Raw genomic sequence first — 13,635 nt, forward strand, 5'->3', positions numbered from 1 at the left:
TTGTTCTTTTGGTGCAGCAATTAACAGTTGCAGCCAAAGTCAAACTAGTTTACAGTTTGACGCAAGCTTTCATGGATATCAGAAGCATTTCTAGGCACTAAGGACAATTTTCTCCATACCTTTTTACATTCTAGCATCCATGCAAGCACTTCGCATAAACTGCGCATTTATATTGTTGCCTTTCTAGATGAAACACACACATTAAGTGGCGACCAGGAAAGAGCCAAGGCTCAGGGGAGCCAGAGAGCAGTGCCAGAGCAGCTGCTTTGCATGCAGACGTTCCCAAGTTCAATCCCTGGCGTCTCCAGGAAGAGCTGGGAAGAGAATCGTAGTATTGTAGAGTTGGAAGGGTTCCCAAGAGTCACCAAGAGCAACTCCCTGAAATGCAGGAACCTTAGCTAAAGCATCCCTGGCAGATGGGCATCCAACCTCCACTTAAAAATCTCCAGTGAAGGAGGGAATCCGTTCCTCTGTCAAATGGCTCTTATTGCCGTAAAGTTATTCTTGATGTTTTCTGTCTGAAATTCTGAAGAGCCTCTGCTGGTCAGTATGGACAAAGCTGAGCTTGACAGACCAATGGTCTAACCTGGTGTAAGGCTGTTTCCTATGTTCCTATCCCACCCACGTTTTGGAAGGTAAGAAAATGTACTGTTTAAACTCGCAAGAACCATCATCAACTGATGAGAAGGATAATGCCTAAATCGCAACTGAATTTGCTGAAAGTCATTCTGGTCAACATACTCTCTGGAATAACGGAGAGCAGACATTCTAACGTCGTTTTTATACTAGAGAATTAGGAAGGCAATACCTGACAGTCTCACTGTGGTTCTGGTTATCTGTACAGACGATGGCAGCAGTGACCTCCTTGCTGTCCACAGCTTCTTGTAGACTTATCTGCTTGACTTTCTGAACATCACCTAGAGGTCTCCTAGTTTTAGCAGAAACAAAAATGAATGAGAACATACCTACCATGAACAGCACTTATGTGGCACAAAAGTGCAGAAGGAAGCAACAAGGGCTTATTTATTTCCCAAAATTGCTTTTGGAGCTTTTTACTCAATTAAAATGTCACAACAATAATAAAAAAGCATAATTAAAACAGATGATAGATAATCCAGTACCATGGGGAATATTTTAAAATGCCAGAAACTTAAAAAGATGATAGAATTAAGATGTTTTCATCTGGTGTCTGAAAGGAAACAGTGTTGGAACCAGATAAGTAAATGGGGCACCACAACCAAAAAGGCATTCTCTCCAGTTATCACTCATTTTACCTCTGACGAAAAGGGAATACTGAAAAGAGCCTCAGTGGGGGACAACTTGAGATGTACAGCGCTCTAACCTGGCTCATTAGAATATTAAGTTCCTACTCAGCATTTGAAGAAGTAGGTTATTACCTATGAGACATCATGCCCATTTTTTTGAAAAAATAAAAAAGGCTTATCAAAAGTTAGCTTCAAGGTGCTATCAAGCATAATTGTTTTTACAAGGTATAAATTAGTCTCATTAGACTTTTTTTCTTAAGCCACATAATGAAGCCTCTCACCTAGACACAAAGCCCAACAGTCTGAGATGCTCAGCAGGACTGGAAGGCAAAGGATTCAGCAAGTCCCTGATCCGCACAGATCCTGCAATCCCAATCCCAACGACCACAGTCCCAAACATGGTAAAACCTTCGTGAAAGAGGGAGGGGTGGGGGAAGAAGAAGAAAGGTTACTAGAAGCTTGTTTCTCTCCCCATTATCCTCTACGCTTTCACAGAATTGCTGCTAGCATTTCCTATACAGATGGTCTAATTGTTTAAAGAGCTGCATTCTTTCAACCCTAGCAAAGTTAATTGCACAGGGTACTTCAATACTGAAAGTGCACAGAGGGACAACAAATCTATGGCTATAAGAGCTGGACGTTAGATTGTGATGTTTAATTTATGCATTTAAAAAAACAGCATTGTGATACCGGCATGTTTTTTGTTTAATGGCAAATTGCCAAGAGACTTGTGTAAGTGATGCATTAATAAATAAATAATAATAATAAACTTTAAACATCAGATATACATAAATGTTGGCCAGAGAAGGGGAAGCTGCAGAGATTTCTGCTTTGCCTCTCCCTGCCAGGGCGATCCCTCTGCTCCAACTGACAGCTGCCCTGGGATGCCAGAGTCAAGGGGCAAAAGACCTGTCACTGGCCAGAGGCTTCCCTTCTATGAAGGGTCTTTAGCACTGTTTCCTCAGTTAAATGTTTTGATTATAGCAGGATTGTGCCCAATATGTTCTCTTAGATTAAAGGCTGGCCCAAGACATTTGACACCTAAGGCAAACCACAAAATGGTGCCCCCCTACCAGGTAAGAAGGGGTGAGTGAAGATCTGCATCAGGAACAAGGGGGGGGGAATCAAATCAACCTTACTCAATGGCTGAGCTGGGAATCAGAGATTGTCGTGGGGGAAGGAAGAGGTCCACTCTGGATCATGCTGGGCAGATGTAGACCCATGGGGCTTCCCCCACCATTTCTTCCCTAGGGGTGGGAAGAGACCAGCAGCACTGTCTATGTGCTAAGAGGCCTCTGTGGAGGAGGGCTGGGGTGGGGGCTGAGGAGGTGGCAGATCCAGCCTCCGAGGAATGATCGGCAGCTGCTGTTACTACTGCAGTGGTGGGCAATGCATTCCTTGGAGGGCGGATCTGCTTCCCCTGTGGATCCTGCCACCCGAGACAGTTGCCTCACCTTGCCTCATGGATGGGCCAGCCCTGCTCTCACAGACTCTTAATCCTGTTCCATTAGCAAGGCCTACAAAGTACATTTCCCCTTATAATTTAGGAAGCCTTCCCTTTCCAACAACTTACTTGTAACGTCAACCGATAAGACAACTTCTTTTCAGTTTAATTTGCCAGTTGCCTCCTCAAGCAGACATGTATCTCTGTGCTCTTCACTTCCTCTGTGCTCTTCACTTCCTCAGTTGGTCTTCCTGTTGCCTGGATTGTTCTGCCAAGACAGAAGAGTGCTTTGGGTACAACATCAGGTGCAAATGTGGAATGAAAAAGGCTGTGAGATGGGCTGCTGCTCACACAATATGAAGAGCTTCAATTCCCGTAATCATTGCCTGCACTTGCCCTCTGTAGCATTCCAGCTGTTCAGCCAACCCAGCAGCAAATGGCAGGAGGAGAGAGGGCAGGCAGTCAGAAGCCAGGGATGGAACTGGGTACATCATACCTGGGGAGGGGGAGTAAAGTCCTTCACCTGGGTCTGCGCAAAAAGAACACGAGAGGATGCAGGTAGCAGTATTTAGGACGATGTCTCAGCTTTACAAAGAATTCACTACTTCTTTCTGCCTTTTCTGTATAACAGAGATAAGGCATATGCACTTTTGACTGCTCAAGATAAGCATGAGGGTGAGACCAACCACAAGTTATCTATCAAAAACAGGAACAGGGGTCAAAGAGGAGTAGCGAAGGAGCATTCCTGGATCAAACTGAAACTAGATATGTTGCCCTCTTCCAGGGGGGATGTCCAATTTCCTCTCCCCTTTTTAAAAAAGCTAGAAACTAGCTTTTTCACGCCAACAAAAAACCCTATCCCACTTTTTCTTTTAAACTCTTGAATTCTGGTCCTCTGGTAAATTGCTATTTGTTTTTATTCCAACCAATGACACAACATTTTGGAGAGAGTCTAGGCAAGAATCAGATTGGGCACTTCAACAGTGCACAGAAGAAAGTGCCTTTGGGGGCAGGCAGTGATCACCAAAGAATTGATGCTTTTGAATTCTGGTGCTGGAGGAGACTCTTGAGAGTCCCATGGACTGCAAGAAGATCAAACGCATCGATTCTTAAGGAAATCAGCCCTGAGTGCTCACTGGAAGGACAGAGCCTGAAGCTGAGGCTCTGTGATGGCCTGGGAATCTGATTCAGAGGCTGAACCGGAGGAATCCCAGCCTGCACAGGAGTCCCCGCCTCCAGGGCTGGCTGAACTGGGGCAGGGCCTTGAATCTGAAGCGCCTGCACCTGTGACGGATCCTCAGGAGCAGACACCAGATGAATCCACTCTGGCTCCGGAGGTGATGGAGGACCCATTGCCTGCAGGTGCGCCTCTCCCAGCCCTCTCAGGGGAAGGTGAGCCTCCCCCTGGGTCCAGTAACCCTCCAGCCTCTCCTGAGCTGCAGAGGCTCAGGGCAGAGAGGCGGTGGGAACTGGGTTCTCTCAGGAGGAGTGCTCGCCTTAAGGCCAGGAGAGGCGGGTCACCTGTGGACCGACCCTGGCCTCAGAGAAGATAAAGGCCAGGTTGCGGGAGCAACGTCGTTGGAAACCTGTTTTTGCCAGCACCGAGACCTGTTCTTCTAGAGTTCCCGACCTTGCCCGGCTCCTTGCTTTGGACCCCGTTCGCCCTTGGTGGACAGTCCCCAGACCCAGGACCGGACTCTGACCACGCCTCACAGTAACCAGCACAGGCTCCAATACTTTGGCCACCTCATGAGAAGAGAAGACTCCCTGGAAAAGACCCTGATGTTGGGAAAGATGGAGGGCACAAGGAGAAGGGGACGACAGAGGACGAGATGGTTGGACAGTGTTCTCGAAGCTACAAACATGAGTTTGACCAAACTGCGGGAGGCAGTGGAAGACAGGAGTGCCTGGCGTGCTCTGGTCCAGGGGGTCACGAAGAGTCGGACATGACTAAACAACAACAACAGTGTTCTTGGGGTGGTAGCCAGCATCATTTTTTGCACTGAGCACCCCAAGGTCAGAGGAAGCAAGAAGAGTTCTCCCCTATTCAAGTGGAACATTGAGGATGTCTTCCCAGAACAACCCTTCCCCTTTCCAAAATAAAAATTAGATGAGCAATCCTTGCCTGGATTCTTGGAGGCTATGATAGCAAATGTTCTACATCTTAATCCAAAATGCCACCAGAGGGAACCCTTGCAATCTCAAATAGCTATTTAGGCAAAAGCTTCTTACTCCTTGGCTTACATAAAACACAAGAAAGGACATTATAACACTGTTACTGTCCTTCCCTGTAATACAAAACAAAACAAAGAAACCACATTTTTTAATATCTAGGCCCCAGGCTGATGAGGGAACAAACATTCATATTTCTCAATGCCACTTAGCTGTGTTTATGTTACACAGGTCATTTTAGAGACAGGGTTGAGCAGTTACGGTACTTTTCATCCTGAGGTCCTGGTGGTGAGGAGAGGCTATGAAAATTCATTAATGCATCAAGGAAGAAATGCTGTTGGAAACAACCCCAAATTAAGCCCCACTGAAACCAATGGAACTTGCTTTTGATGTATATGAAGGATCAAGGTCTCTCACACAACATGAAGACTGCTGTCAGTTTTCCTTTCCCTTCTCTCCCCCACTCCAATACCTCCAACCACAGGTCTATTCATCCAGGTTCTGTATAGATAAATAAACTTCCTCAAAACTACCTCTGAGTTGGAAATGGACTCAAAGTCTAGCCCTCCCTCTTATGCAGGCCAGCCCAAGAAGCTGTTTGACAAAATGGCTCCCCCCCCATTCCAAAGTGTAGAAGCCAACAGGAGCAGCAGTTGAATCCAGCGCAAATTTATATATTTTATAGACTGCTGCTCTGTTAACTATTTCATATCTCCCAACTTTAATTCACGAATATTTGTTTCAAATACAAGTTCAGGCCTGAACTAAATTAATGCTGAAGAAAATAGCCTCTGGGGTTCCTCCAACTTTACTTTCTGCTACAGCAGAAAACCGGAGCCTTTTTAAAAAATGCAATAAGCATTTATTGTACATATCTGCTGAGATGCACACATTTGTTTGTGTTGTTTTTAATAATTAGTTCTCTCCGCAGAATAGTTTTGGAAAAGCCCAGCCTCTCTCAAACTAGGGAATGACGGTGTGGTGTAGTCTACAGTTTTATGTTAGTTCTCTGGATCTGGTAACCATTCATTCTACCAAAAGACAATTTTGCGAGAGCGATCTATGGGAGCTTTATGGGAGTTTCCACCACTGAGTTGCCAACAAAGATAACACAGGTCTAAACTGGAGATCGGTTGCAGTCTGCTGCAGCAAGCTGAATGTTCAAGAAGTAACTTCAGTCTTTTTCCAGTCTGAAAACTTGAAGCTGCAACTGAGTAGGAAGACGAAGGAAGATTTTCCACCACCCCTGGGGAAGGGGAAATGTGGGGGGTTGGCCAATTATACCAAAAACACACACTTATTTTGCTAAACTATCCCCAAGCTCAGAATAACTTCTCCTTCCTTTAATTATGACCAATCACCTCTAAATAAATTATCTTACATTAATTGCTTCAAATAAAAATCCGACCTAGATCATCCCTTAATTCATTATCAACCCAGATCCTGCCTGCCCCAAATCCAGTTTTCAGTTAACCCTAAGTCCCCACATTTTCCATCTGTTCCTAGTTCCATATAAAGTAAAACTACACACTGTTGAACATCTTTAAGTCTACTGTTTTTAACAGGAAGGGGCAAAGAGCTCCCTAGGATCCATGCTCCCGTGGGATTAGGGTGGTTACACGGAACCCTTCTCCCTGACATGCTTGCTTTCTATTTTCACCACCTGCCCGCTAAAGTGCCAGGGTTTAGCAAAGCTTCACCACCTCATTCAGCTGAATACCTAAACTGACCCCCAGGATGCTGAATTCTGTACCAATCTGAATTTTTCATTGCTTGTCCATTTTGGTCCATCCTGGTTGCTAGGTAATTCTATGAAAATGTTAATCTACAGACCCATTTCCATAAATAGTTAATCTGTTCTAAATTGCTTAAAATTTAACTTTCCACAGTTTCATTCTCTAGCAACTTTTAAATGGCATTTTACATGTGAGGGGGGGAAACCAGAAGCATGACATGCAAGATGACACAAAACCTTTCTATTTTTCTTCTTCTAAATTTCAGTTGAAGGACCGCCCCCCCCAATAGGGAATAGACTACTTACCCTTTATGGTACTGAGAGTTTTGCTTTCTCATTTAGTGATCTGACAAAAAATAATAATCCTAGGAACAAATCAAATGCACTTAATTTTGGTAGTTTAGGTGTCTTACATTGGTCACAAAAATCCTTTCCCCCTCAGCTATGGACTATGTGACCACAATGTGACTATGACCTCATAGGTGGCAAGTCTGGTGCATCTTTGGAACATGATCTTCAGTGCAACAAAAGGTGAGTTCTTGTCTGCTATACCTTGTGAGTCATTTAAAAAGATTCCAGGACGGGCTGTACTTGAAGCCGATATGACTGAAAGCCTTCACGTTGCCAACTCCAATCGTTCAGATAACAACTGTGAAATAGTTACAATACACCGAATGTTTAAATCCCTTTCTGCAGTATTAGAATGATTTGCCTTCAAGGGACAGATCACAGTAATGCAACAGTTTCTTTATAAACATCCATGAAGTCTAGATGCTTGGGATTAAAGATCAAGAGTGAGTTTGTTTTTAAATGCTTGGCAGGCCACACACTAGTGTTGAGCTTTTTTTAGGGAGTGTGCCGCATTGACTACCTTTAAAAGCACTGAAAAAAATGTTGCCGCTCCAGAACTGCATTCAGGAGTGTTCCGGCTGGAAAAAGCCCTTGCACACACAAAATACAATTTATATGCAATGCCACTATGAGCCACAGATCCTAGCAGAGACAGTATGAAAGGAACCCTGGGCATGCTTTTATATGAACAGATACAACTTGTCCTGAATCAATCTGACTGTCCTTCTATAGAAGTATTGTCCATATTTAGAGGCTCTCAGGCAGAGTTCTGCTCCATTCCTGCAAAGCATACCTCAGCTGTGGACCCTCAAATGACATTTTCTCTAAGTTATATATTCCCAGGCCCAGCTTCTGCCATCTGAGGGACTTCAGAATTCAACCCCACAACTAAAAATGCCAGACTTAAGCCACAAACTTGTACACTGGAACACCGGTAAAATTTGACTGTCCTGCAATTCATGTCAGAGCTGGAAAACATAGCAACCATTGCCATGAATTGAAGGATGTGTTCATGGGAGCAGTTTGGAAAGGATGGCCAAAAACTATTTGGTGTTAGGTTGCAGCATGAGTCACTCTGACCCCTGCTGCAACTGCAGTCTGACTGAGTGTGGGTTCTCACATTACTTTTACTAATAGAAATACCAAGACCAGTGTCAGAAAACAGGTGTGCAAACATAATGCCAGGAGGGCCATAGGAGTGCCTCATTTCCTTGCTGACAAACACACTGGGATTCCTGACACATGTAGGGAAAGGGAAATAAATAGATGAATCTGCTTTATACCAAGTCATGCCTTCTATAGCCCAATATTAGCTGGGCTGACTGATGTCCAAAGATCTTTTCCAGCCCTTCTCCTTATATCCTTATAAACAAAAACATGGCAATCCAAGCAGTGTTTGAAATTAGCCAGGCACCAGGAACATTTTGCACCTGGCTATCAACCACTTGTGTCCAAGTGAACTTGCCTGGGCGCCAGGATGGCACCCGACGTCCCCACCATCTGGAGCTTCATGCCTGGGGATCATTGAATCAGGACGCTTTGCACACTCATACAACATCCTGTAAAATTCTATCAGTTATATTTTATCTGCATAATCAAAATGAATTTCAGGAACAAAAAATGTTTTTTCTGTGCAGCCTGAGCAGGAGCAGTCACCATTAAGAAAGAGGTTGGAATAGGCCAATATATACTGTGTGTAGATTATTCCTAGATCAAGTGACTTGTCTTCTTTAAGTTCTCAAAGCTGTTAACCTAGCTCAAAGTTGTCATCTGAACTGGCCAAATGTTTAACTGAGACTTAATCACAGTCTGTCAATCATTTGCAAAATAAGACTTAAGAGCTGTCTTGTCCCCAAATGGCAACTAGACATTCTGTTTTGGCAGCTGCAAACGTGGTTTAAGGAGCCATTTGGCACTTCGCTTATATATCTGTCCATGTACACAGGGTAGGAAAGCTTGCGTATTGCAGAAACCCCTGACCAGTGCATCTTTTTACACCCTTCACGTTGACGTGAACATACAAGAATTCCCACAGGACCCTGTAAATGGGAGTTGGATCACCCAGAGTAAAGAATAGAGGGCAGGTTTTGATCACATCACAATTTCAACCAAGTGCAGCTGTTTTATTTCCCCTCAAACAAACAAATGACAATCATTCTCATGACTGAGAGAAGGCAAAGATCTCGCAACTCAAGCCTCTGAGAATCAAGTCAGAACCACCCTGGAGTCTGCTTCTGGATCATATTACAGTCTTGCAGACTGATTTTTATACAAAGGTAAGTGAGACCTGCAGCAAAGTGCTCCAGTATGGAAGTCGGTTCACCTTTTACGCAGTGGGAGGCATTGTGGCCAGACAGCCGGATCTCAACAGTTCCCCAGCCAAACGGGCGGAGGGACGCCGCCTCTCCCCCACATCACTACGGCTGCGTCACCATTGCTGGGGGACAGCCCCAGCCATTCAGCTGGCAGGGTGGGTGTGGCCACGGGCAATTTAATCGCGACACGGCTGGCCGGCCCCTTTTCTCACCCCTTCGTTGAATCACCCAACCCACCCACCCTCTTTTCATACTTTGCTCAAATGACCTTGCTATGGACAATTGTTGGTCGCCATGTTGTTGAGGCTGGGTAGGAATTTTTTTCCACTTGGCAAATTGGCACCGGCCATTTGGTTTTTGACTACCTAGTAGCAATCGTCACAACTTTGGTGAGTTTAGGCATTGGGTAAACCTTTGTTTGGTTGGAGGGGAGGATGCTGCCTTCACCTGCCTCTCCTCAGTAAGGGTATCCTGTTAAAGGGATCCAGGGTGTGAATCCTATCTGAAGTCTGGACGTGGGCTAGGGCCATGTCACAGCCCCCTACGGGGACCCCCTATTTAATGTAAGTCATAGGGCACCCCTTATTGGTGGTTTACCCTTCAGTGGACTCTCTGCAGATGGGCAGGAGTCAAGATATAGCTTGGCTTCACCCCAATGCCTAAGCCAAACTGCAATGCTGCTTCTCAGGATTCTAGTCACTCCATGCCATTCCTACACCTGGTTCCACACTGTCAATCAGCATTCCATGGCAGGGTACCTCTGCTTGTTCAGTTCTTAGTGGGGCTATTTAGGTTTTTGTCTGCCCCTAACAATTTACTGTTCTCTTGCAAACCCACAGGTTTCCCCAAGCCAGCTTACACCTCCCTTTCGTGTGTGGTGCGTGTGTGCTGGTTTATCTATAGAAGCAATGGCATTCACAGCTTGGAAGCAGAGGGCAGGATATAGCTCACCTTTATTAATTCCTGTATTTCTTCACTAGAAGGCTTTTCAGCATGAAAATATGTTGTATTAAAAACACCTGCATCTACTTCAAACTGTGCTCCACACTTTTAGAACTGCTTTAACAGCAGCTAACCTTTCATACCTGCAGAATACTTCTCATCGGACCTCAGAATTTTGACCTAAACTCTGCAATTGGAGCTTAAGTCACCCCCATTTTACACTTGGTTGAAATGACCTACAGCAGGCACCCCCAACTTGCGGCCTTCCAGATGTTTTGGCCTACAACTCCCATGATCCCTAGCTAACAGGACCAGTGGTCAGGGATGATGGGAATTGTAGTCCAAAACATCTGAAGGGCCGAAGGGATGCCTGACCTACAGGATAGAATTCAGCATCTGCAACTGAATTTTTGAGAGCTCAACTCCTCTTAAAACCAAGTTGTAGATAGCCCGTCAAAGTTACAAAGTTTACTCACCTTAATATCTAAAGTGACACACTTTGCACCATTTTTGTGTCCTTTATTTACCTTACTTCTCCCCCCCCCTTATTTACTCAAGGTGCACCCTTCAAATGTGCAAGGAATTTACTTGGTGCTTCTTTTAAACATTGCACATTGCTTCCCCTCTCCCCCCTCCCACTTTAAGGGCTTGTTGCCCTTTTAAAATTTGGCTTACAGGGTCCATAAACATAAAGCATTTGTCCTTTTCTAAATTGTTCAGAGGGCATATTTCAACAGCTGTAATAAAACACAGGACAGCATACTCAAATAAGCCCTCCCACATTCCACCTGCGCCCCCCCCCATTACAGCAGTAAGCACTTTGAGGGAAGTATGGATGGGACATAAGAAGAGAAGAAGAGCCGCCTCCTGGATCAGGCCAGTGGCTCGTCCAACATCTTGTTCTCCGAGTGGCCAAGATCCCTGCAGGAGACCAGTGAGCGGAACATGAGCCCCAGCGCATCTCTCCCCTCCAGTGGTTTCCAGCACCTGCTTTTTGGAAGCCTTGCTGCCTCTAACTGTGGAGGCAGAGCAGAGCCCTCTCACAGAATCATATAGTTTGAAGAGACCACAAGGGCCACTGAGTCCAACCCCCTGCCAAGCAGGAAACACCATCAGAGCACTCCTGACATATGGTTGTCAAGCCTCTGCTTAAAGACCTCCAAAGTAGGAGACTCCACCACACTCCTTGGCAGCAAATTCCACTGTCAAACAGCTCTTACTGTCAGGAAGTTCTTCCGAATGTTTAGGTGGAATCTTCTTTCTTGTAGTCTGGATCCATTGCTCCGTGTCCGCTTCTCTGGAGCAGCAGAAAACAACCTTTCTCCCTCCTCTATGTGACATCCTTTTATATATTTGAACATGGCTAACATATCACCCCTTAACCTCCTCTTCTCCAGGCTAAACATGCCCAGCTCCCTTAGCCGTTCCTCATAAGGCATCGTTTCCAGGCCTTTGACCATTTTGGTTGCCCTCTTCTGGACACGTTCCAGTTTGTCAGTGTCCTTCTTGAACTGTGGTGCCCAGAACTGGACACAGTACTCCAGGTGAGGTCTGACCAGAGCAGAATACAGTGGCACTATTACTTCCCTTGATCTAGATGCTATACTCCTATTGATGCAGCCCAGAATTGCATTGGCTTTTTTAGCTGCCGCGTCACACTGTTGGCTCATGTCAAGTTTGTGGTCAACCAAGACTCCTAGATCCTTTTCACATGTACTGCTCTCAAGCCAGGTGTCACCCATCTTGTATTTGTGCCTCTCATTTTTTTGCCCAAGTGCAATACTTTACATTTCTCCCTGTTAAAATTCATCTTGTTTGTTTTGGCCCAGTTCTCTAATCTGTCAAGGTCGTTTTGAAGTGTGATCCTGTCCTCTGGGGTGTTAGCCACTAGTAACTGCTGATAGCCCTCCTCTCTCCATGGATTTGTCTCATCCTTTTTAAAGCCATCCAAATTGGTGCCATCCCTGCTTCTTGCAGGAGGGAGTTCTGCAGTTTGCCTTTGTGCTGTTTGGGGAAGCACTGTCTTTTATCTTCCCTGAACCTTCCAGCATTCAGAATAACCAATGTTACCATCAGCAGCTGGAAAATCCAAAACGACAGGGATATGGTACTTGCTAGCAGGGATGACCGCCCACCTAGCACCATCCCAGCGGGGGGGGGGGCATCACAGAGTCCCATCAACCATGGACCCGAAGCAACATTATCTCCTCCTTCCCCACTTTTTAAAATTCCACATGAGAAAGAAGGGCTGGTTTGAGCTTACCCTTCTCTCCTCTGTCTTTCTGCAGATACTGCTTACACAACTCAACTGCCAGCTCCACTGTGCGGGGTGCAGTCACAAAACCGGCTTGGCCTCCTGGCGCTGCTCACAGCCGCTTGCACAACTCCGGGGAAGGAAGGTCCCTCCTGCCGCTGCCGCCGCCACGAGGCGCCGCCTCCCGAATTGGAAGGAGGCCAGAGGCGGGCATAGCAAGAGAAAGGCAGGGCGGAAAGAGACAGGGAAGCGGCGGGGAGGGGATCAGGAGGGCCGGCAGGCGCCGATTGGTGCCCGGTGTCAGACACGGGGCAGGGCCTTCCGTGGGAATCGCCGGCCAAGGCAGCCTGAAACTGAAGCCGGCCGTGCAATGTGCAACTCCTTGCAACGCAAGTTCCCCTTTGGGGCGCAACTTCTCCCGACACGCTCCGTCCCCTGAACGTGCCTGCTTTCCTCACCCGGATAATGCAAAGGCAAGGCATGCACAATGCAAATCTCTCTATCTATCTATCTATCTCTCTATCTATCTATCTATCTATCTAAGAGATGCACAGATCGATATGAGAGTCGCTGTGGTCTAGTGGATTATGCAAAGCACGCCTTCCACTCTTCCGTACACAACTGCTGCTGAAGCGAGGCTGCTGCTGCTGCTGCTGCTGCTGGCATAAAAATTAAGTAACTCTCTCCGTGAGCCGTTCAAAGGTCCTGGCAATCTCAGCGGCACCAGCCTCTCCTACAATGATCTGCCTCTGCTTGGTTTTTTCTAAATAAAAACGAAAACAACAAATTCATTCTTGGAAAAAGTTACCCAGAGGCCGAGCGGGGCAGGTTCCCTCCGAAGCCGCCGCGCTTGTGCTCCGGGGCGGCCGAGGCCTCGCTTCCCCGGCCTCGCCCCGCCCCTGCCCGGCCCTCCTTCGCCCGCCGGGGGCCGAGGAAGCCTCTCCTCCGTGGCGGGGAGGAGCCGCAAGATGGCGGCGCCCCGGCGGGCAGCGTGACTCGCCCCTTTCCCGCCGCGCGGCTTCGGCCCGGACGCCTCTCTCGGCCCTCAGGGGAGCAGCGTCTCTCCGCCCCAGGTTTGTGCCTTCCTTCTGGTTTTAGACTCTTTTAAGAGGCGAAAAATTGGACGTGTATTATTTATATTTAATTAGTCTGCCGCC

At 46.5% G+C, this 13,635-nt stretch overlaps 2 protein-coding genes across 7 annotated transcripts in view; one reads left to right on the forward strand and one right to left on the reverse strand.

Moving 5' to 3' along the window:
* Positions 1–12,663, reverse strand: part of BLVRA (biliverdin reductase A) — a 28,956-nt gene extending 16,293 nt beyond the window's left edge. The window contains exons 1-5 of one of the 3 annotated variants that reach the window (XM_081165220.1): positions 12,488–12,663; positions 3,206–3,329; positions 2,839–2,977; positions 1,547–1,673; positions 809–928 (exon numbers count right to left, since the gene is read on the reverse strand). In XM_081165220.1, coding sequence (XP_081021346.1) covers positions 809–928; positions 1,547–1,665 — 239 coding nt within the window. In that variant the 5' untranslated portion in view covers positions 1,666–1,673; positions 2,839–2,977; positions 3,206–3,329; positions 12,488–12,663. Of the gene's footprint in view, positions 1–808; positions 929–1,546; positions 1,674–2,838; positions 2,978–3,060; positions 3,173–3,205; positions 3,330–12,487 lie in introns of those variants that run through there. The other 2 variants (XM_081165219.1, XM_081165221.1) reach the window with 2 other exon arrangements.
* A 16-nt stretch (positions 12,664–12,679) lies between these two features.
* FIGNL1 (fidgetin like 1) overlaps positions 12,680–13,635 on the forward strand; it is a 35,025-nt gene continuing 34,069 nt past the window's right edge. The window contains exon 1 of one of the 4 annotated variants that reach the window (XM_081165161.1): positions 12,680–12,951. The gene's annotated coding sequence lies outside the window, so the exon portion shown is untranslated. Of the gene's footprint in view, positions 12,952–13,429; positions 13,552–13,635 lie in introns of those variants that run through there. The other 3 variants (XM_081165159.1, XM_081165158.1, XM_081165160.1) reach the window with 3 other exon arrangements.

The sequence above is a fragment of the Podarcis bocagei genome (assembly GCF_964188305.1).
Source record: "Podarcis bocagei genome assembly, chromosome: 12".
NCBI classification, from domain to species: domain Eukaryota; kingdom Metazoa; phylum Chordata; class Lepidosauria; order Squamata; family Lacertidae; genus Podarcis; species Podarcis bocagei.